The sequence below is a fragment of the Porites lutea genome, chromosome 7 (assembly GCF_958299795.1).
Source record: "Porites lutea chromosome 7, jaPorLute2.1, whole genome shotgun sequence".
Lineage (NCBI taxonomy): Eukaryota > Metazoa > Cnidaria > Anthozoa > Scleractinia > Poritidae > Porites > Porites lutea.
This window is the reverse complement of record NC_133207.1, coordinates 23,843,389-23,868,300: the sequence shown is the minus strand read 5'-3', so window position 1 is coordinate 23,868,300 and position 24,912 is coordinate 23,843,389. Positions and strand designations below refer to the sequence as shown.

Here is a 24,912-nt window from a genome sequence, read left to right as displayed (position 1 = left end):
TGAAGAATAACACAACGGGACAAACTGAAACTTTTGCAAGACTTTTAATGAGTTCTTGTCAGAAAAAAATACTCACTAACAAATTATTTACAGACACTTCAACAATATGCAAAATGGAAAAGGCTAAGTTATGAAGGAAAAGAAAGCTACAAAGTTCACAGGACCTTTCAAAGAATCCACATAGTCAGACCGGGAGAGAGTAAAGGGCCCTATTGACTATTTTCCAATTCCCCATAATACACTCTGTCTGCCCCCCAAATTTTACATAACTTATTGTCTTAAAATGCTCTTGGGAAAATGCAATACTCCCAGGAGCATTTAAAAACAATGGTTTATGCAAAATTTGGGGGGCAAACAGAGTGTATTATGGGGAATAGGAAAATAGAGAATGGCATCAGGGCAGAGAAGACCTAGACGTTTTAAGGGCTTGCACGCAATACTTCTTAACACAGGAAGAAAGAATGCGTGAAAATCCTTAAAGGGTGGGTAGGAAGTTACCTGGATCGAAACAGTCACCGTGAACACTTTATGAGCTATATACAACGCAAGGTTCAGTCATTCATCGGTATAGAGCGCCAGCAGTAGGCATAAAACGAACACTACGTTGTATAACCCTTATAACGTGTCCTAGTGGTTTTGGTGGTGGAATTTGAATGAACGCTTGCAAAAAAAGAAATGAATGCCTTGTCGTAGCCGACAGATTTTGACAAAATAAACTCACATTGTTGTTATATTACTATTCAGTCAACTGTATTGCATTTCAAGACTCTAGGCTCAGCCTAAAACAGTTAGTTTGCGAAACAAACGTATTTTGAAAGCCATCAAATTTGGTTCACGAACGCTCCTAGAGAAGGATGAGCTTAAGTCAAGTTTCACGCGAGAGGTCCTTAATTTGTAATTTAATTATTAAAATAGTGGACAATGTTGACAAACTGTCCACTATATACCTATCTTTATAAAAGGACTTTAATTTGATTTTCATGGGAAAGAGAATAATTACAGGACTCTAAAAGGCCACTGTTCATGTGCCCAAAAAATGGTTTTGTAATGCAAAATGCTACCTGTTGTGATTGGATGAAAAAATTCACTTTCTAAACCAATCGGTGGTAAACACGAGACGTTCGCCCGCATTTTCAAGCGCTTAGCGTGGCTACAAGCATAAGCTGTTACGGTAATTATGACTGGTTCGTTTCAAAGTTTCTGTTTTACCATACTCGATCGAAAACCGCATGAAATCAAAATATTTCCCTAACGATAAGTGCTAAAAAGGCAGATACCGGCCCTTTGACTCTTAGAGTCAAAGCAGACGCTAGGTCATTTTAAAATTCCGCGGCATCGTCACTTAAACGACCGCTATCCAGAAGTACTTTTACGTGAACTTTTTGTTTGACCTCCTGTAATTGCTTTGGGCTCTCTTAACAGTTAAAGGGCCGCCAAGATAGATACTATTTACTGTAAAACGATCACTTCACCAACCCCAGCTTCTTTGCCTCTGTTTCGTAGATCAGAAGACGCCACATCTTCACCACAAAAACTTCGGCTTCCTCATCTAAAACCTGAAACGAACATAGAAGTATTACTGAAAATAAGTTGCGAAGTTGTGTTCGCACGGCAATAGAAATCAGGGATCAGGGATTATTTTCTAAAAATGTTATTACCCCCCCCCCCCCCCCCCCCCCCCCCCCCCCAAATGTGTTATCTACCTAAAACAAAAAAATTCTTACAGTTTCCCAAAGTTCTCTGCAAAGTCAATTCGGGGAATATAATAATAATAATAGACCTAAGAAAACTGCGTACAGTTTTGTGGTTGGCAAAAGGCCTAGCGAGAAGTCGTATGATTATCTCTAGTACAAGGACTAACTGGAACAATCTTATCATAGAAAAGCTTCACGTACCATGGAGACATCATCAAGGATATGTTTTGGCGTACTTCTAGCAATGACCTGGAAACGACATATTACAAAACAAGAATAAGTGAATAATCATGAACACGTTAATCAAAAGCCTTGGGCCATTTCGGAATTTCCTCTAATATCTTCAGATCAAAAGTTTATTCTCATGCGAAAAAATATATATTCCGTTTTTATCCGAAATGGCTGTGCATCTGGCGAAGATTTGAGAGGCAAGCGGGAACCCGGAAATAGATCATTTTTTTGGGAGATTACTTTCTTTCTTAATCTCCGAACGAGAAGTTCAAGTTCAAGTTCAAGTTCAAGTTCTCCGCTAGAGAAGTTCAAGTTCAAGTTCAAGTTCATTTATTCACACTTATTCAATTGAAAACAACAACAATAAAAAAACAAAAAGAAGTAAAAACAGAGCTATAACTATAGATTGAATTAAACATAACAAAGGAAAAAAGTGTGAAGCAGCAAAAGGAGCCATACTCTCGAGTTAGCCACTACCACAGGGCGGTTTCAAGTGGGTGGAGGTTATACAGTACTTATAAAAAACTCTCCACCCGCCATCTTGGTCGCGGCGTGTTACTCAAACAACACACGATTGTAAAAAAGCTTCACAGCGCGATCAGATGTCAAAAATGCATCAGATTAACAAGCCAATCGCAGATTGATTCCCCGTAAAATTCCATAAAGATAACGTGTCACAACCTAGATCTGGGTAGTGCTTCTGACTGGTTAAACATTTACTTCATCCAGTCAGAAGCACTACGCAAATCTACAATCGGCACCAAAATTGTTGAGACATTGTACTCAAATAGCACAACTACAGAGAACAAAAAATCCACACCTCTCCCCCCTCCCCTTCGTTCAAAGTTGAGGTGTTTGTTGTTTTCTATATAGGTAGCTCGAACAGCGGCACAACATGGAGAGGATGGGGGAGGAAAAGCTTTATTTTCCTCTCTGGAAGTCAGTAAAGCGTCAGAAAGCCCCTTTAGAGCGAAGTGTCTCAACTAATTGTGTCCCCGATTGTAGGTAGTGCCCTCTCTTCAGTATGGAATTTCTACACTCGTTCCTCAGAAAAATTATGTCAGCTGTTTTCGCAGGCTAACAAGCTAACGCAGTGTAGGATTACCTTGCTACAAATAAAGTCTGTTAATGTCAATTCTTCTTCACCAATGTACTCTATTATTTTCTTGTTGACCCAAGGGCGTATTCTGCGATCTACAAGCCCCTAAAAACGAATTAAATGGACACCGGTCAGAATTTTAACTTAACAGATCGGGACAGCCTTATGCCCAGACCTCTGTTACAATATTATTGTTACTAAGGTAACTAACACTTAAATCTAATCTACCCATGGTATTACCCAATCCATGTGGACACGAGCAACAGAGAGAGGTCTGGGGTGGACTAAGACTGCATATTTGTTATCGTATATAATCTGTACTTACGTAGTATGATGATCCGAGTGTCCAGTGAGATCACGAGTGAGACAAAGCGACTTGAAGACCACAAATTCAGTCACGAAAAAGCCACCTAACGCTATTATTAGTGATTTAAGAATCACCACTTTTAAGGGGAAGATGCCTACTACAGATAGCTACAGAACATTTGCAAGCTGCTGTTTTCTTACATGACCAGCAATCCGAATTCGTTAGTTTCCCGTCCTGCCGCGGATCTCTGAAACAGAAAGCAGCCTTAACAAATAGCGACACAACCGTCACACGAGAACATACCTGGTCCACAATACTCCAGTCCAAGCTATAAGCAAACAGTTCATCTTTAGCAGTAGGTATACGTTCTATAAGCGACTTAATAATCCGTTTCTTATCTTCAGCCTCTTCACTCTCCGCCTTAGATATGTCCTCCTCGTCCAGTTTGACCAATTTCCGCTTTGGAGCCGCGCCTGCTGCGTCGTCATCATCACCGGCGCTGAACACGGCCTCCAGTTTCTTACGGCTCGCCTGGTTCGCAGCAGAGGGCTGCCGAAAAAATCACATATAGGTGTTAATTTAATGGTCAACTGACTCCGGACTGGTTAAGGCAAAAGACCTGTCTATGATTAAAACTCGGATTAGTAAGCGGCGTCATAGGTTTGATGGAATCGGAGTCGTAAGATTGAAGAATAAATATGTTTTCATTTTCTTCCAACTCCGCTTATAAATTCATCGCTTCCGATCCAGTGCGTAAACTACCGCCTATAAGCAATGGGGTTATATATCTTTGTAAGGGGTATTAGGAGCTGTTTCCACCAGATTATGATGCGCTGCGCTTCTGTTAACGACAGCGAATCCGAGTGATTTAGTCGAAGAAAAGTTGGTATACTAAACGGCAAAACGCCACGCGCCAAGGATGTGTTATTGCACTCACCAAGTTGCTGCTCAACTTCATCTCGAATCCAAAAGCTTTCTTAGGTACAGGTTCCATTTCCACTTCAGGCTCTTGACCATTCTCACGCGCTCTTTTCATACCGACCGAGACTGGCGACGAGTCTGTTGACCTGGGACTTGGTGACCAGCTTGATACGGGAGCTGCTTCCACCTGAGGAACAAACTGCAAAACAAAAAGACAAATTGAAATACGTTGCCATTCCAATCTTAACTCACCTTGGACATCTGTAAACAGCGCGAAAGCGCCCGCTGCAAATGGTCAATCATATTTTACTAAAAGGCCACACCGGAGAGGACTAAACGTACTAAAGAACAAGACTTAAGTTAGGAAATAACTATTTTAAAGGGGTTATGTCACGAGGATATTGTTGTAAGCAGCTTAAGCAACAGTGTTTTGAGCGACGGACGTCAACAGAAAGTGGACTTTTTGCATCACTGGGCAGTGGTTTGGTTGAAACTCTTGGGTAAATCGTCTTTAAAAGAGAAAAGAACTTAGCAATACAAATTTGTTAGCGTCAAGGCATATAAAAAGGGAGAAGGGCTCACTTCCGGTTGACGTGCATCGCTCAAAAACGTATTTGCTCAAGCTCCCTACACAGTACCGTAGTGACGTCAGCACAGTAGTACTCTACTGACATCACTTCCTTTTGCCTTTACCCACACAAAGACCTGCTGCTGCAGAGTTTTGAAGGAAAAGCCGATCAACTTCATTAACAAGGTACTGCACTATTCGCCCCCTGAGCCCAATTTGCTATCCGTCTTCTTTACGATGTTTTAAAAACTCAAAATGTTGCGGGGAATGTACCGCTCATTAGGGCTTGAACTTTCCGGTATTCCTGTAAACAAAGGCACCAACTCGAGGCTTGGGTGGGCAAAATGCAGTGATTTGTATCAAATTGTCCACCCAAACTCACTGGAGCGGAATGCGGAAAAGGTCTGTTGTTGTTTCCCTTTTTTTTCGGGCGACAAGAGGAGCCAGCAATCCTAAGCTTCACGTTGTTAGTACGCATGCGTCGCATGTTTGTAGCCAGTATTCGTTTGGACTTCCATTTAGGGTGGATTTCCAGTATCGCGTAATTTTTACGCGTGAACGCACGTAAATTTTACGCGCGTAAATAAAATTGAGGCAATGTATGGAAAGTCACGCGTAAACGTAAAAGTTGAACCTCGCTCAACTTTCAAGTTTACGCGTGGCCTTTCATACATTGCCTCTATTTCATTCACGCGCGTAAATTTTACGTGCGTTCGCACGGAAAAATTACGCGACAGTGGAAATCAACCCTACGAATGAATGGAATGCACAGAACGCACTTTAATCACGGGCGTTTGGATTTTCTATAACTCGTAATCTGATCACGCGTGTTTTGACTATCTGTCACGTGAAACTTACGCAAAGCACAACGATGGAAGAAAAGCGTTAAACATTCGATCGTTGTCGCCCACCTTTAGTTGTTACCAGTTGTTACGCAGTACGCGAACAAAACTAAATTTACAACGATCGTAATGTACCTTCATTTTTACCGCTGTTCGTTACTCACCTGAGGCTGCGGTATAACTGCTGGTTTAAACGTTGGTTGTAAAACAGCCGGCCTTTCCTCCTCCTTTTCGCTATCTTTATTTTCCTGCAAATTCAAACAAAAAAACCAATACGATGACTCCCGTTAACAAGATCCTGAATAACAGCGACAACGCTAAACAACAACAACAGACATAACAGACCTTTGATTGAAGATGATATGGAACTCCGTAACCCCCCTCCCACCTCCCCCACAAAAAAGAAAATGGGGAATTAAGCGGGATTCGAACCATGGTCTACGCATTGTAAAAAATTGTAAATTGTAATTTGTTTACCCACGGATCACTAAGGAGTTCATAAGAACTCGTTGAAACGTGTCCGTGCGTTCCAGATCGAATTGGAATTTGAAAGTGTTGGTTTTTAAGGAGAGGGGAAAACCGGAGTACCCGGAGAAAAACCTCTCGGAGCAAGGGAGAGAACCAACAACAAACTCAACCCACATATGGCGTCGACGCCAGGATTCGAACCCGGGCCACATTGGTGGGAGGCGAGCGCTCTCACCACTGCGCCACCCTTGCTCCCGCATAAGTGCTGCAGTAGCTCTACCAACTAAGCTATGAAGACCCTTGCATTTGGTGAGCACCAATCTGTTGAGGTCATCTTGACCCGTAAAAGGAATAAGACATAGAATGAAAAAGGGACATTCTTTTGAACACTCAGTGGGGCTTTGCCCTTAAGGTAGACCTTCAGCACAGAGGATTTGATCTTAACTTTCATTTTTGAATTCAACGTAGAAGAACGGACTCCTAGCACAGACTGGAGAGAGATTTTATGGTTCAACCGTCGTTGAGTGAAAACTGAAGTCTCCGCAGATTTTTCAGGGGTGACTGACCTCCTCACCAGCTTGTCAAAGGATACAGTAGAGAATGGAACCGAGATCGAACCAGGACAGAAAACTCTTAAATAGAGCCAGGACTTAGACTCTGGGCTCTAATAGAGCGATTTTCGTTTGACCTTGAAATGAAAACGCGCGAACAAAACAGAAACAACAAACGAACGGAAATAGAGCGATTTGATTGGTTTATCGAATGGCTACAAACGCGCGTGGCCTTTGGTTGGTAAAGTGAACACTCGGATGAAAAAACTTCATTCCCGAGAACTTTCTAGAAATCAACCGATACTTCACTTTGACGTCATACTGCAACACGATTGGTCAATCCAACAAGCCATGTTTTAATCTTTTCATCCATTGGCTGATAAATCAAATAACGAACACTTACCGAATCCATTTTTCAAGGTCATACGAAAATCGCTCCATCGTTTTTATGCTGATCACTACAAACCTGTTCTTCCATTTCTTCAGTCTGATCAACTATTCTTTTCCGTATTTCCTCTATCTCCTCCATTTCGCGTTGTCTGTCTCTTTCGTCTGATTCTATCTCCATTTCTCTTTCACGCCGTCGTCTCTGCAAAGCACTTCCCCTTTGCAATCAAATAGGAACTATTAGCTAGTGCTCAGCTATGCGACCGTCTGGATTTCACCAAGCCTGCGAGCAAGCTCTCTCGAGGGGAGCCGCGGGACAACCCGCGAACGAGCGACAAAGTCACCCCCAACTCTCGCGTCTCCTTTAGGGTACCACTCGCGCGTGACTTCTCACGATATCCGCCTAATCAGATGGAGAACTAGATACTAGATTTCGCGCGCGAGTCCTTTCGACAATGAGTGCTACTGTTTTGGCGGCAGCAAAGACGCGAGGAGAATGCGCAGGACTAGACTTTCTTTGCCACTGGCGAAAGTTCCATCGCTCATAGACAGAAAGCACTCTCGTCAAAATTTTCCCAGCAATGCAGTCTATCCGTCGTTTTATATTTTTTATGAGGACTACAACGGTGAAACTAATGCAGACAAACACTGACAGTCCAGGACTACTTTCACAGCAATCTTAAGGCAATGCAATAACAACCCCCTTTAGGGTAGATTTCCACCGTCGCGAAATTTTTACGTGCGTAAATAAAATAGAGCAAAAGTATAAAAGGTCGCGCGTAAATGTAAGGGTTGAGCGAGACTCAACTTTGCGTTGTCTACTCGTAAGCGATATCCCACTTTAGATAAATAATACTATGGTGACTAGAAACGTTTCCAGTGTTTTTTACGGCAGACATATGATCGTTGATCGTCCACGCGCAATTCCTCCCCGCGAGGCACAAAGCAGTTTTCAAAAGTCACGCCTTTTCAAGTTTGTCATGTGACCTTAGCCAGTTCCAGGCTCCAAGATAGTCGGGTTTGGGAAATTGAGAAAGCGCAAACACGAAAATAACTAAAAGGGAGGAAACTGTGGAAAGGAAGGGCTCCCTTTTCCCAGATGACGCGCTCATAATTATTTTCGCGTACCCTTCACTAACGCGCCATCCCTACTATCTGAGAGCCTGGAACACATTAGGATCACCTACGATCTTTTCGACGTATGAGTACTCAAGATAGGGCACTGTCTTATAACAGACCGTTTCTTGAAAAGAGAATGGGCTTTCCCCTTAAGTGCACGAATACCTACTTGTAGTATTTAGGATCATCTTTATCATCATCGTAGTCCTCAAGAAATTCCAGCAAATGTTTTCTCTCCCGTGCCTGGAAGAAATTAAGACGACAAAACCTTGGTCACTGAAAGGAATTTTACGTCGAATACTGCAGGATAGACCGGCAATGTAACTTTTCATTAAATCATCACAATGTAACGAAGTAAATACTATGTTGTTGCTTTCAATTGAATAGCCACATAATGATCACGCTCAAAAGTTGGAATACGTCTTAATATTATCCCGCGAGTATACCAATCCAGTCGAGCGAGCATGCGTTACACCTTCACTTCCAAAGTGCCCGAAGTCAAAATTATGTGTTCCAACTTCACCGTCGTCAAGTAAAAATGATTAATTAACTAATCAATTATATACATAAATGAGCACAGTTCTACCGGTGAGACATCGTCTTGTACCCTAGGTTATTTGGTAGAAGCCGCATGAAGTATGCACGCTGTGCTATGCGATGCAGGGCCGGGAAGGAGCACAGTGGGAGCATGCGCACTCTGCGACGCGGATTATAGATGTCTTGGGGGTGTTTTGGAGTACAAACCTTGCAAAACAGTTCCTAACATACCTGTTCATCTTTCTTTTCTCCTTCTTTCTCCATTTCTCGTTCATATTCACGAGCTCTTTTTCTCTCTCTTCCTTCCCAGTTTTTCAAACGCTAGATAAAAAAGGAACAGAGTTAGCTTGCGTAGCCGGCGGGATTGTTATGCGCGGGGTAGTTGACTTGCTCCCAATCTTCTCACGGCTGCGCCGCCTAAACAACAACACTGCTCGCCCGCGAGTCCCGACAGCTAAGCAGGCTACAACAGACTGTTAAAGCCCTATGTTATCGGTTTAATAGATTTTTACCGACTTTCAGTGCAATCGACCTCAAAAAAATCACCATCAAGATCCTCAAAACTTAGGCACTTCAAAAGGGTCTAAATGCGAGTCTTTTTAGTGTTTGTATAGACGAACAAATCGATCCGTTTGTTGAACCGAGCTGGAGAAAGTAATCAGCGGGGTTGTTTTAAGAACCTTAGTGATCGACTGATGCTTTTATCAGGCACTATGCATCAGAACGGATAACTCAAACTAAACTCCGTCTAAGTAATCACAAATTGGCGATAGAGACAAGTCGGTATGTAAGACCTTATAAGAAAACGGAAGAGAGGATCTGTCCTATCTGTAAAAAAGACGTAGAAGACGAAATACACTTTTTAACTCTGTGCCCTGCGTATCAAGAAAAAAGAAGTACTTTATTTGAATACATAAACAAGGAATACAGAATATCAGTAAACATAATGGCACCAGATGATGTTTTTCTGTTGTTTATAAACCCTCCGAGCAAGAAGAAACCAGTGCAAAAGTTAATTGCAAAATACGTATTCGACTGCTATGAGAAAAGAAGATCATTAGTTCTTTAGGTTAACATTGATTATAGTTCCACTAGTGTCCAATTTCTGCTATGATTTTAAATTATTTGGATACAGTCGATGTACATAGGACTGTATAAGACTCCAAATAAAGCATTGTCTTGTCTTGTCTTGCATCAGTCATTAACAACTGCTAAAGCAGATTGTTTTGAGAAGCACGACATCAACAGAACCGGGTTGGTTCGACCACTCAACAGGCCTCCAACATTCCGTTTATTTTCTGAAATATTCGGCTATAAGTATTATAAACTTCTATTTAGTAGAAACGCATACCTCTTGGTAGGCTGCGTCCTTCTCCCTCTGTTTCCTTTCACGCCTTCTTCTGTCCGCTTCTTCATCTTCATCATAATCACGCTCTTTCTCTCGGTCACGATCGGAATCTCGGTCTTTCTCTCTTGCTTTGTCACGATCCCGATCTCTATCCCGATCACGATCACGATCTCGATCGCGTTCGTCACGGTCACGGTCACGATCACGATCTTTTTCTCGTCGTTCACGTTCTTCACGCTCTCGTTTCCTCTCTCTTTCTCTTTCACGTTCCCGTTCGCGTTCCTTTTCTCTGTCGCGGTCCCTGTCTTTTTCCTTATCTCTGTCCCGGTCTCTTTCTTTTCTCTCTGATCTTTCTTCTTCTTTTTTCTTGTCCTCTTTCTGCAAAATATAAACAGAAAACACAGATATGCTGAGTACTGTTGGCATTTCACTAAGGCGCTGTTTTGACAGCGCAGTAAATCCTTGTAATTTCCTACAGGTATCAGCCAATACCCTGCATCTTCTGCTGTTTCTGCAACAAAACGCGACTGTCAAATGATTAGTACGAGAAAGCCTATTCAAAGAGTCACTAATACATGCAAACGACTCTCAGAACCTCAAGCGGTGAGATCTTTATCCAGATTTAGCAATTTCTGCGACTTCATCCTGCCTTGAACCTGTGCAATTGAAGAAGAACAACTGTGTGTTGCAGAAAACATGTACTGGCACGGCTCACATCACACACAATACGTACAAATCAACAAAACACTGAATTGATTCACAGATAGGTTCAACAGTATCCAAACTCACCGTAGTGCAGAAATCCGAACCTTGTTCCGGTTATATGAGCTTCAAGGGTTTCTTTTTGGTGACAATTAGTTATTCCATAAACGAAGTTTTAAAATACAAATGCACTTACGTACAAATGTGAAACGAGGGTGCCTTAATACACTTTCAGTGCTACTGTCAAATTCTGAAAGCTCATTAGTAGACAGGGGGTGTGTTGATGGCCTGTAACGCAGGATTTTCGAGCGATGTATTCATTTAGCCCACTCTATAGTAAGGAACCCTACTAGCTGTTTTAAGGCCGATACACACGAGGGGTTTTGCTCCCGGAGCATGCTCCAGGCTCATTTTGCACGTGTCAGTACACTCGAGGGAGCGTTTTCAAGTTCGCTCAATTTACGCCGGGAGCTTGCTCCCAAATATTTAACCGGTTAAATATCGTGGAGCAATTTGCGGGGTGGAAATTCTGCTCCCGAGGATGAAGTATACCCATGAAATCGTTGGTACACACGGAGGAGCTTTGCTCCCGGAGCGTGCCCCTGGAGCATGCTCCGGGAGCAAAACCCCGCGTGTGTATCGGCCTTTAATCCTTTAAGCCCCAATCTCACAAACAAATTCTCCAGACTAACCTCCATACATTTCTTTTAAGAATTAGCTGAGAGAATTGGATAAAAGATCAAAACATTTGCTCCTTAGTGATCATTTTCTTAATTCTCATAACCTTTTCTTTTGATGATGTACTGATATTGCTGGGAGAAATTTTATGTTGGTCACTATTGGAAATTAAAGGTTTAATTGGCAATTGGTTCTGCGTTCGATTGGTCTTGTTCTGCAAAACACTTTCTTTTCGTTCTCAACCGTAATGAATTCTAATTATTTTGCCTTCAACAGCCACGGTTTCGGATGTTACATAATTATGTACAATTCACCAGTAATTCAGAACACAGCCAATCAAACGCAGTGCGAATTTTATGAAGAGGTAGACCTTCTCACTAAGTTTAGATTTGGTAACTGTGTTAAGTCGCCGGAGCTTTAAGATTTTTCAGAGCTTTGTCATTCGGGGTGAAATTGGGATATGCGCAGAAGGGAAAAACTAGGTAGGCATGTAGGGCAAGCCACAGTTGTATGGGAGGGATGACCTCGAGCGACTTGACTATAAAGTGTCTATTATTATTTTCAACTACATGAACTCCTTCACTGTGGTAAAAACCATTGCCGTATACATTCAACAAATATAGACGTCTCACCTAGATTTGAAGAACACAAACAGCCCTCTCTTCAAGGGAAAGAGAAGATATCCCCCCCCCCCCCCCCCAACCCATCAGTTGTTCTTTACAGTTATCAGGGAACTTAAAGACCAGACGTTCTTGGATCCACTGACGCCAACCGGAAGTATTTTTGCAGAATGACAGCCACTGCGCATGTCAAGACGTTCTTGAGCGGACTTCAAAAGGTTCTCAGGTTGAAACCAGAGGTTCAAATTCTGGGTTCCTCAAAGAGTATTCTTCACACAAAAGTAGAAATTCTTCATCTGAAATCACGTTTCCTTTGTAACAAAGGAACAAAACTTAACTCAAATCTTTGGAAGGCATTTTCAACTGAATTATTCTGTCGGCGTTCGTGACATTTTCACGTTGTTTTGCTCGATGATTTGCATTTGGCACGCAAACCGCGTCCCCGATCCAGTTCTGCGCGGCCAGCCATGGCGTTCGCGAATCAAGAACATCCGGTGCTTAAGCGTCCTAGTGACTATTTTGGAACCCGCCCACAATGCACTCTGCTTGCCCCCAAATTTTTGCATAAGTAATTGTATGCGAATGCTCTTGGGAATGGAGGATTTGAAAACGACTGTTTATGCAAAATTTGATTGGGGGGGGAGGGGTGGGGGTGAGGCTAAGAGAGTGTACTATGGGGCATTCGAAAATAGAGAATCATCTTTTCCCAAATACAGTGAAACCTCTATTAAGCGGACACCTAAGGGTTGTAAAAATTGCGCAATGTTTGTTAACGATCAACATTCAACGGTTACTCTGTACTGTGATAAAGTTGTATGTTGTTAAAGAAGCTATCCAGCGTTCAAGTTTATTACCTTTCATTTGTTTGTAAATGCAAAAACATTAACAGACTTCAGTACGTATTTTGAGGACGCAATCCAATACTACTATTGTCAATTCAGTACGTTGTCCGCTTAATAAAGGTTTTTAACAATAGAAATTAGCCAAATACAACTTATTTTAGGGTCCGCGTCCGCTTAATAGAGGTGTCCCCTGAATAGGGGTTCGTTATAAAGGGAAATATAAGACGTTAATTTCGGGACCCGGCTTAGTGTCCGCTTAATTGGGGGTCCGGTTAAAGAGGGTGTCCGCTTAATAGAGGGTGTCCCCTTAAATGGGGGGTTCGCTTAATAGAGGGTGTCCGCTTAATTGGGGGTCCGCATAATAGAGGTGTCACTGTATTGGTAGTTTCTTGGTGTTGCACGCGGACAGGTGCAATCACCAAATCAATGATTTTTAAGAAGACTCAGAACCATACCCACAACCACAACACAAAAGCGAACTAACAGTGGTCTTTGCAACACCAAGAAACAGCCCAAATACCAGTCAAGTTAAGCCCATTACACTACTACATGAGAAATTTCTGCAACTTGATTGGTTTAGAGCACTGGTATTTCAGCTTAATTTGAAATACCTACATGTGAAAATTACAAACCTTTTGCAGGTAGTAGTATAAACAAATAATAGCATGATTTGTACCTGATATTTGGCATAAATACCACTCGTGATATTTCAAAATTGTCTCAAATTTCACTCGCCTAACGGCTCGTGAAATTACGTATCACAATTTTGAAATATCACGAGTGGTATTGATGCCAAATATCACTACAAATCATGCTACAACCTATACAAATAATGCAGTTCTTTTTTTCCTGCATTCACTAGGTCACTGTTGCAGCCTACAGTTTTAGATCAGCTATATGTAATCTATGAAATCAATGACCGCATCTCACCACTGCAAATCAGTTCAAGTATTATTAGACTGTATAACACAAGGCCATCAAAAGGACTTAATATCATTACTTACCGACATACATCATCCTAGAAGCACAAAATGCAGATGAAATCCCCAAATCTCACCAACTCATCAATAAACTGTTTTATGTGTCAATAATAAGTAACTCTGATTAACCTTTACGGATTATTCCATACAACAAAAAGTGTTCTCCTTTTTAATTAAAACGTCAAGTTCACATAGAGCCATGAAATCTTGCCGCATTTTCAGTAACAGGCAAACACGGAGATGTAAAACCCAACACATACTCATGACTCAGTCAACACAGTTAAAGCCAAAACCCTCAATCCCTGGCAGCACAAACTGTCATAATGGATACAAATCTGTCAATCACAGCCCAATAACAAAACTGTTGCCCCTTCAGAAACATCACTGCAGAGGAGTATGAGAAAAGAAAACTGTTGGTTGAGAAGTAGCTCCAGTGTTTGCATGTTATCAAGATGCGCATATAAAGTCTAAACACAGAGACAGAGAACTATGACGTGTAAACAGAAAGACTCATTACAGAGTACCAAGGAAAGTAAACTTACCCTGTATGTGTCTCTGAAGCTGCGAATCTCTCTGGAAACTAAGCTCTTTTTCTCTGTATCCATATCCAAACCTTCCAGGTTTTGCTGTAGGAAGACATACAGAGAAAAGCTTGAATGCACGAATATAATCCAATTTATTCAAACTTCAACTCTTTGAACAATGGTTTTCATTCTTTATAATGATGTTTGAAACATTGAAAAATCGAATAACTTTCCTCAGCATAATTTTTCTTTTTGGCAGTCCTCTAGTAAGATTTCCCATGAACGAGAATGCTTTATGCTTTCTGAGTTTTGGTAGTCTTGGCAGTGAAAGGCTTTAGAGGCAGGAGTTGGATAGAGAAGAATCTCAAACCCCAGTGGTAAAGATCCTATATAGGAGGACATTGCAATGTCCAGTCTTTACAAATTTCTCTTGCCCTTGAAGACTGTTATACTTTTAAAGAAATGTTGGAATCATTTTGCAAAATGTGAGGTCACTTCATATCGGTATGAATGAAATAGCCCACTCAGACGCGGATCCACACTGGTTTTCTTCGTTTTACGGAAACCAGTCAGAGTTTTCATAATAAATAGATTTTTAATATAAAAAAACACCTCTCCAAGTTGAAATCGAGAGATGAGATAGTCCACTGATTTGCAAGGCTTCATTCAAGGAGAATGGAATTGGCCAATATCCCGTCTGAATGATTCAGAAACCCAGGAAATTTCCTGCGGGAGCATGCCCCCAAACCCACCTTTCATGCTGTTATTATAAACAAATTTTGTTTATACTACCACCTGCAAAAGGTTTGTAATTTTCAAATGCAGGTATTTCAAATTACTATTTAAGGACTTTAAATATTACTGGCCACTTAATAGGAAGGCGCTAATGGAGGTTCAACTGTATTAACCCTTTAAGCCCCAAGATCCACATACAAATTCTCCCGACTGATCTCCAAACAGTTCTTTTAAGAATAGTTGAGAGAATGTGGTTTACGATCAAAGCATTCTCCCTTTGGTAATCAATTTAGTAATTCTCATAACCTTTACTCTTGATGATCTGCTCATGTTGTTAGGAGAAAATTGGTGTTGGTCACTCTTGCGACCTAAAGGGTTACTTATTTTAAAGAGATTGCCAGTGAACTGCAGCTAAATACAGCTGTACACACCTCAGATCCACTATGTGTGGCCCTGTAAGGTTCATCTGAAATAAGACAATAAAGTTTATTATCATTCATAAAAACAATGAACATCAATGCAGGGCTGTCAGTAAGACTTCAAGTTGTCGGCTACAGTGTACAATGCCACGTATATATGTAATCAGTTGGTAGGTAATTGAATGGCTAAAAGGTTTTTAGGTTAGGTGGGGTGTAGCCCCACCCCACCTACGTTAAAAATATTTTGAAAATGGCTTAAGGACACAAAGTCATTACTTTCAACTTTCAATGATAATATTACTATCAATCCCTTGAGACAAATATTATTTGTTTCCCAGTGAGATTGGTTTTTGCTATTTTCTTTCTTCCTTTCGTTCTTTATTTCTTTGTTTCTTTTTTTCAACTTTGAATCATGGTTGCTTCTAGGGGTAGAAGGGCAACCAACAATAACATGACTTTAGTGTTAATTTCAGTGATAAAATCGTGCTTTACTTAGTTTGCCTACAGCATAGGTGTACATCTCTACAAAAATTAAACATACATGTACCTTCTAGTTTCCTGCTTAGGATATCAGCATGCTCTAGAATAATTTGCTCAATAGCTTTCTTGACTCGCTTATCTTCACTCTACAAAGAAAATGCGTTTTAGAATATTAATTTTAACATACAACATGTACAACCATTGGCAAACAATATCACAGTATTTCAAGGGTATATTTCATTAACATTAATTCCTGCAGGGAACAAAAAAGAGATACCTGCAACCTTGCTGCAGCTACAGTGTTCTTATGAGAACAAGTTTTGTCTCTACAACCACTTCAAAAACGTAACACATCACTCACTGCTGTTAAGTCGTCAAGTTCGTCATTGTCATCATCATCATCGTCATCAGCTTCACCATCTTCTTTCTTTTTATCTTCAGCATTCTGTCAAGTTACACAGTTCTACTTCAGACTCAAAGATTAAAAATGTTAAAACTTTTAACATTAGTTTATGGTTTTATCTTTCACTTTTAGGACTGTTGATGTAATTCTGGAGTGCATCGATTAACTGATAATAGTGGTGTGCGATCATCCATGAAAATCTTTAAGCAATGCGATAATCTATCAAGAAAAATGTTCAATTGATTATTATTTTTTGGTTGGCAAATAAACATATTAAAAACTTGTGTGTTGTCTTTTAAATGGTCCCATAATTAAAAAAGAAATAGAATTTGATCATCCAAAAGCACATAAAAACTTTGTATTACAGGCACTTTGACTTTCACAAAGGTGAAAAATTAATGAATTCTTATTAAAAGATATTTACAATTATAATAAAATAATGATCAGTTGGGTGGGTCAATCCAATTATTTCTACTCCTCAATTTTGGAATCTCAGCTGATTCCAAACACTAACTCATACATGTAGGTAGTTTGAATATGGTCATGTGTGGGGGGCAGTCTTGAAGGGGACTTGGTGATGTCCAGTTTATTTGACATGGTGGTCTAGTGGTGTTGGACTCCAGATCAAGAGGTCTGGTTTCAGCCCTGCTGGGATGATGATATTGTGTTCTTGTGCAAGAAACTTTACTCTAGCAGTCCCTCATTTCACTCAGGTGAGGTTTATGAATTGGTACTGGCAAATTTAAAGCTGCAGTAACCCAGCAATGGATCGGCATCTCAACTAGGGGGGAGGAGAGAGGTACCTACCCCTAGCCATTTCACTCTGCTTTGCTTTGTTTGCTTCTCAATGTGTGTGAGTTTTTTGTTTTTGTTTTTTTGTTTTGTTTTTTTTGGTGCTTTTCTTTCTTTTGCCACTTTTTACTTGTATTTAATTTGTTGTTTGTTAAAATCAATCAATCAACCAATAAATAAATAAAAAATAAAAATAGTCACTTCAGTCTTTAGAAAATGGGATTAGCTCTGGCCTGGTGGGCCACTTGGCTTAAACTCAGGGCACTTTCCAACAGTCAGAACTGGCCGGCCAGACCATGGCTGGACCAGTCATTTTGATAAACAACAATTTCCTTAGTGCATGTTATTTAGGATTTGACTGATTTGGCTGGATAGCTTTGATTAAAAGTGAAGTTCTCATTACGATCGCAATGGCCTGGCCAGTCACTAGTTCTGACAAATGGAAAGCACCCCCAGTTGTACCTTGTCGTACAATGTATTATTGACTAGCACAAAAACTGGATTGTGAAGTGACAGTTGCATAATGAATGGACACAAAAATTACTTCAATTCCACATGTTCAGTGAAATGGGCTGTCCAAAAACCACTGCGAAATTTAATGATGTTACCTTTTTTAATTCTTTTCTCTTCTCAGCTTTGTATTCATCCAGGTATGTCTTGGTTTTTGCATCTACTTTCACCTAGCATATACAAGAAAGTGGCATGCATTGGTCAACCATATCTGCTACAGAGAACAGTGTACTGAGATGAAGATAGTAGGGACCTTATGAAACTACGATGGCGACAGCAATGAGAACGTCAAAAAAGAACTAAATTTAATGAGCAAAACAACAACTCTGAAGGTGCATCACGTTTTTTGTACATTCTTTGCTGTCCCTGCACAACTACAAAGTGAAATGACCAAATTTTGAGTGGACTTGAGAACGGGAACGGCAAGGCGATAAATAATTCTATTTTACTTCCTCTCTCTGAACTCGCATGCGGTCCCCTCTTTTCAGTTCAAACCTAACTTTCCTCCTGTTAAGTAACCGGGTAACTTGGTATAAGGGTGGAAAAATTTTAAAGGATGCGAAGTCTATTTTTCAGCAAAGTTTTCATTGGCGTCACCATTGTCAGATCGTAAGGTCCCTGATAGTATCATGAAGCGTGCCTCAAAACAGCTTCATTTTTACCCTTGGGCAACATTTTAAGCAACTTAGGGAGTAGAGAGGAGAAGTGTGACGTCAAGTTACCATGATAGCTAAATTTCTGGATGACAACAATAGGGCCAAGATTGAGCAACGACGATGGCGACAGTAACGAGAATGGCAAAAAAAAAACGATAGGTTTAGATTAGCAAAACAACAACTTTGCATGTGCATCACGCTTTTTTTGTACATTTCTTAGTCGTCAATGCATGACTGCGACATAATTCTCATCCTTATTTCACACGCCAGCTTTACGGAGTAGGTGAACACAACAAGAAAAGTTTCTTTTCCTTTTTCTAAACTCTGATATCATCCTGTTGGATTAAATCCAGAAAATTTCGCCAAGATTTGACAAATTAAAAATTTGTCATCCAAAAATTTTGCTACCATGGGAACGTGACATAATGACTTCTCCTCTCTGATCTGTTACAATATTATTCTTATCTTGTTGAAATATACAAAATCATTTAAAAACAAAAAATTGAAAGAAACCTTAACATCTTTGTACTGTAGTACATGTAGTAAACATGTAGACCAAAGAAGTTATAATAATTGATAATATTATAATTAACTAGCTTCAAGTTCAGTATTATACTTACAACTAAGGCTTTATCTCCTAACTCCTTTCCATGAAGTAATCTTATGGCTCGTAAGCCTGCCTCAGGGTCACCATAATCACAAAATCCAAAAGCTGTGAGAAAACCAGTTTAAATAACTGCAGTTAACATTATTTAAAAATTTCATTTGAAAAAAAATAGTGTTCGAAACCTGATAGCTCAAATATTGCTTCTCAGGTAACCTCCTTAAGCTGACACAATTGACTTCCCTTACTTAAAATTCACTTATTACATACTGAAGGACATTAGGAAATAGGACAATTATTATACTTTTAAGAAACAGTTAACGACTTATTGTTTAAACTTTTTAACTAAACATAGGTGTACAGATGTATGTAAATTTTACTCTCTCTTTTTTTATTTTTTCTATTTTATTAATTTGAAACATATACAATTTCTTTGAGTTATAATTATTTTTTTAATAATAAGTTAAGTGTAAATAAGTAAGTAAGGGGTCATTTACAGAAAATGACCCGACCGCTCACAAGGCTACTACTATCAGGACTTTGACGACATGAGCGCAACTAGTTTGCAACTCCCCTGACAGCCTACAAGATGAGACTGATTATCTTAACAATGTTTTTAGGAAGAACAATTACAACACGGACTTTGTTAGACGGAACACTCACAGTAACACTGATTCCAACACTCAGACCAACGTCAACTCTGGCCCTGTAACGACAGCGACTATACCATACATCAGAGGCACCTCTGAAACTATCGCACCTATGTTACAACCTTACAATATATCTGTTGCACATAAACCGATAACCACTTTAAGACGACTGCTTACTAATGTCAAGGACAAAGACAAACCAGAGGACAGACAGGGAGCAGCAAACAAGATCAAAATGCTGCGACTGCCAGGCTTCTTACATTGGTGAAACTGGCAGAAACCTAAGCACGCAACTGACCGAACACAAACGAGCGACGAGGAATGGTGACGTCAACAATCACATTGCTGTACACCATTTTACAGACTATACATCAAATTGACTGGGACTCTGTGACAAGTATAACATATTTTACAGACTACTATCAACGACTTACTTTAGAAAGCTGGTTTACTAACTTAGAACAAATCCCACTGAATCATAGCCAACAGCTACCAGCACCATACAAACGACTTATTGTCGAGATTAAGCACAACTACAAGAGAATGACTGAAGAACTGACAATTTGACTAACAATAGACAGATCAAAACGCACCAATTACTGATTACAAGTCTTCATAGCCAATAACATCATGGCGTAACTGACAGACAACCAATAACATCGCGACATGATTGACCAATCAGATCAATAACCAGAGTAAAATACCATCAACTGACGAGATACAACTCACTTTGACTCCAAAGATGACTACCGTACAGGTTGTTGAAACGTCGGTCACTGTCAACAACAACAGTCCTATTCAGGACTACATTCACCTGGACGATCAAACTCAACCTACTTTTGAAATGACTACTGGGTTCAAACCTTTCACAGAAAATATCCTGTTTTAATTTAATAGTTTGTAATGCACATTTGATCCTCTGATATAGTTAATTTGTGCAATACCAAGTAATAAATATTATTATTATTATTAGTAGTAGTAGTAGTAGTAGTAGTAGTAGTAGTAGTAGTAGTAGCAATATGAGTATTACATAAACAATCTGTTCACAAGTCCAGTTGGGCCAGTTTCCATTAATTCTTAGAGGCCCACACCAAAATACATGTAAAATGGTCCGTGACGTGCTCTTTAACTTTAAAAACTGTTGCCAAGTGATGCGACTTTGAAAACAGAGCACAAAGAAGCTCTGGCAGGTATCTGCAATTAGTAGGCCAGGTGATTGAATAGCTACACAGTACAGTAGGAAGTTCTTTAGGTTCTATAAATTTCCTGTTGTTTGCTATAAAAGTAGCTGGGGATCATGCTCACAGTATTCAGGGAAAATCCCTGGCCCCTGGCCCATAATAGTAAGTTCACACAACCAGATGGCAGGAAAGACAGGACGGCAAAACACTTGTGTGTGACAAATGTGACAGGGTAATTACTTGTGAGTTTTGTCATGATCTTCACTTACCATTAATCTTTTCTGGTCTTTTACAAAAAGATCTGTTTAACCCTTTAAGTCCCAATAGTGACCAACAGCAATTTTCTCCCAAACAATGTCCATACATTGTCAAGAGATAAGGTTGTGAGAATATAAAAAATGATCATGAAAGAGAAAATGCCTTGACATTTTATTACATTCTCTCAACTAATTCTTAAAGGAAATGTATGGCGATCAGTTTGGAGAATTTGTATGTGGATACTGGGGCTAAAAGGGTTAAAGAAAGGTGAAGTTTAGTAGAAAATTATCGTCACGCTTGTCACACAAGGTTGCCATGTTCCCTCCTCTCCCATCCTGTTGCATAAGTACACTAATAACAGCCCTGTTTGGGTTTGCTGATTTCAAGGGGTCATCTGTGTATTAAAATAATACTGATCCATTCACAATACTATACCTTGTAATTTTCCCTTGGCCCCTTGCACACGCTTCCAGTTCACCACAAGACCACACTTCTGCTCTCACAAAAGAAAAAAAACTTAGATAATCAGTGATGATTATTTCTTAACATGAAGTTCAGGATAAATCACAATTTCATACAATAAAATATGTAAATATAAAGGAGATGTGCACATGTACATACCGTTAAGATCTGCCTAACAAGTGCATCAGAGGCTTTTTCAGTTATGTTACCTACAAACACTGTTATTGTTGTGGATGATTTTTCTTGATGTTGATTCTGAAAGAAAGACACAGTTTAACCCCTTGTCTACCGAGGACATAAATTATTTATATATATGTTGTGGTTCAATTTTATCCTTGGTTCAAATTTTACTTTATTTTGTTTTGGGGTATGGTAATGTATGATTAATTACATGATAATGAGTTTGAAACAAAAGGAAATAAAATTTGAACCAAGGATAAAATTGAACCACAACATATACACTCAGCTACACAGGACGTATATATATGTCTTCAGACAAATGAAATCACCGAAAGTGTGGTTGTTTGAGTTGCCTTGAACAAATGACCTTCAGTTGTTGAGAAAGGTTGTCGGTTGCTGGGTGTATTTGGCTCTGGTAGGCAAGGGGTTAATAAAAAAAATGCCCTTTTATATATGACAAGGGAAAATAATAAAATAATGTATGTGAATAAGAAAATGGGTTTCTCATTCAACTTTTCATATGTACTTAAGGGCTTCAAAAATACTTGTATTCCAACTTATCTGCGGACAAGCAGATCACAATCTTTCTTTCCCCTCCATCAATAGTTCAATGGTTAGGCTGCTGGTGTGGTTATTGAGCTATTCTGTAATCATTGAAATACTGATGGGAAAACACAGACCTGTATGTTTTGTAACAATATATTTATGCATTATCATGGCCACTAGGTAAAAAGATACCAACAAATCCTGCAGCAGGTAAGCTAACCTGATAATTATTATTGTGCTTATTTTCTGATCTGTATGGAGGCCGTGATGGAGGAACTGCTGGTGTGGGAAGCAATGGCATACCTGGAGGCTAAACAAGAAATCAAAGTGAAGAGTTTTCATCATTGATAGCTATACCAGACTGACTTGATCAAGATTTGCATTAGACATGAAGGGCTGTCATTCCAATCAAGGAGCAGAGGCAGGAATGTTTTAAAACTTTCCCAAAAACGATGGATATACAATACATTCTACCCCGTCTTAGCCTCTTTAACACAAACAACTCCCCCAAAATGTACATGGTAGCCCTATTGGTCACCGTGGTTCTTTAATCATATTCTTTGACTCTCTCCAGACCTCTCTCCAAGGCAAGCATATTTCAGCAGATACAAAAGGGCAGGTTGTTGTCTCTATGTGTACTACAGTAATTCACATAGATTAACATGTCACTCTACCAAAGCAGGTTGTGAAAACTCCTGGAAAATTAGGAACCATGCTGATGTAATCACCACTACTGTGTACATACAGTGCTGTATATATATATATTTTTAACTCTCCTTCAAAACTCTCTACTGAAATGTATTTAAGACTGGGATTAACTTTTGCTACGTCGTACGGTGATAGGGTGCATTTCTTTGATGGAATTCCACACATGTATGTTCCTCCTGAGATCAGTTCAGAAAAAAATTCAAATTACGTTTTAGTACAATTCTTGGCAGTGAGTGTGATTTAGAATTTTAGGAAATGAAATCTGGGAGTTTTCATGAATAGAGATCTTACCAGCGGGCAGGAATGTGGAAAACAAAAACCACATGTGTGTATGTAAACTTACCACATTCAAGGGAGGGACTACTGGAACAGAAATTGGAGGTTTCGTTTGTAATGAAGGAGGAGGAACTGCACAAGATAACAATACCGCATATTAGCAACGTAATACAGTACCAATCAAAAGTAAGATACCACCCTTTCACCAGACAAATATCTCATCATAGGTTACACGATTCTCATTGTGCACTACATGATCTGCATCTTGGTTACAAGACTCTTGTAGCATGTAGACGATAAAAGCTACATCCTATTTTAACAACATCACATTGATGTTAGTATTGTTACACAATGCTAATGTATTTTATATAAATAAAATAAATCAATACCTTCAAGGGTAGTGTAACCCTTTCATGCTCAACAGCAGCCAAAGGAAAAAACAATAACAGGAAAGACTAAAAAATGGCTAAAATGGACCCAGTTTGATTTTTTTACTTTGCTCTTAAGTTAGAGAAGCAACTTGTGAGATGCTGTTTTCACACCATTTTACACCATTGTTTCAAGGTCTTATGTGCTCTTAGTTTTCAAGACCCAAATTACCACCAGTCTACCACAAAATTTCCTGAACTTCGATGCCAACTACCAAAAATTTCCTTCAAAAACCCAAGTTACATTTTAGCTGAATGTCTAAATGTGTGAGTTATCTAGTATGAATAAAATTTGGAAAGAAAACAACCGCAGGACAAACTTGGAAAGTAGTAGGAAAATGCACTGATATTCCTTACATGCTGAACATACTAACAGTCTCGTACAAAGTCACTTACGAGATGGTGTTTGGCATTTCCAAAGTACACATGTACTTGGCACGACATTACAAGTCTGTCAGAAAGTTACCTCGACCATTTTGGTAAAACAGTCGTGCTTCCATCATGAAAGCAGGACTCAGGACTTGTTGCCCATTGTCCATGGTAGTCAATAGAAGGAAAGATTTATGGTATGACCCTATACATTTATTATGCCTACATGTTTCAACTCTGTTTACAAACTATTGGCGAGAAAAAGAATGAAATTGCTGCATGCATATCAAATGTATCGGGTTGTAAGGAAATCTTACCCAAATGTCAGACACTGAATATACGATTTCGAAATTAAATTTTAGAGAACAAGACTCCAGTAGCAAAACTTATCTAGTACTCCTTGGCTTTTACATCACATCACATACGAAGCCTTTCTTAAAAGCTACATCAGCGTTCCTCAACTCTCTGCATATCTTTTGTTCGTTTACCTGGAGCGCCAGGCGGAGGAATAGGAGGTGGAGGGAAGCCTGGAGGCCCAGGAAATGGCGGCGGTGGAGGCAGCCCCGTCGGTAAATTGCCCGGTGGTGGCATTCCTGGTGGCATTCCGCCTGAATGATGACGCATCCCTGCTGTAGGATGGCCTACCAGTTGCTGAGGCGGTGGACGATAAGACATTCTCACAGAAATGGTGGTGAATTTGTAAAAATTTTTGGGCTTTTAAGTTAACAACGTGCTTGAAATCAACATGGCTACCTTCGCTGTGCTAAAGCAAGGCATGCTGGGAGTCTAGTTCCCAGTTTTTTTCACCAATATTTCAAAGTGGGAATTGAGCCGATA

The 24,912-nt window shown here is 39.8% G+C and overlaps 1 protein-coding gene across 1 annotated transcript; it reads right to left on the bottom strand.

The window, feature by feature from the left end:
* Window positions 1–25: 25 nt before the first annotated feature.
* On the bottom strand, window positions 26–24,833 carry LOC140942499 (RNA-binding protein 25-like). Its single transcript, XM_073391410.1, has 21 exons — window positions 24,564–24,833; window positions 23,346–23,410; window positions 22,515–22,604; window positions 21,728–21,823; window positions 21,542–21,599; window positions 19,034–19,125; window positions 17,856–17,927; window positions 16,414–16,497; window positions 16,120–16,198; window positions 15,585–15,619; window positions 14,437–14,520; window positions 10,076–10,450; window positions 8,956–9,045; window positions 8,357–8,430; window positions 7,148–7,286; window positions 5,827–5,910; window positions 4,269–4,451; window positions 3,635–3,880; window positions 3,031–3,129; window positions 1,896–1,943; window positions 26–1,556 (listed from the first exon to the last, which is right to left on the bottom strand). The coding sequence occupies exons 1-21, from the start codon at window positions 24,748–24,750 to the stop codon at window positions 1,464–1,466; spliced, it is 2,373 nt and encodes a 790-aa protein (XP_073247511.1). The 5' UTR covers window positions 24,751–24,833; the 3' UTR covers window positions 26–1,463.
* Between the last annotated feature and the right edge of the window lie 79 nt (window positions 24,834–24,912).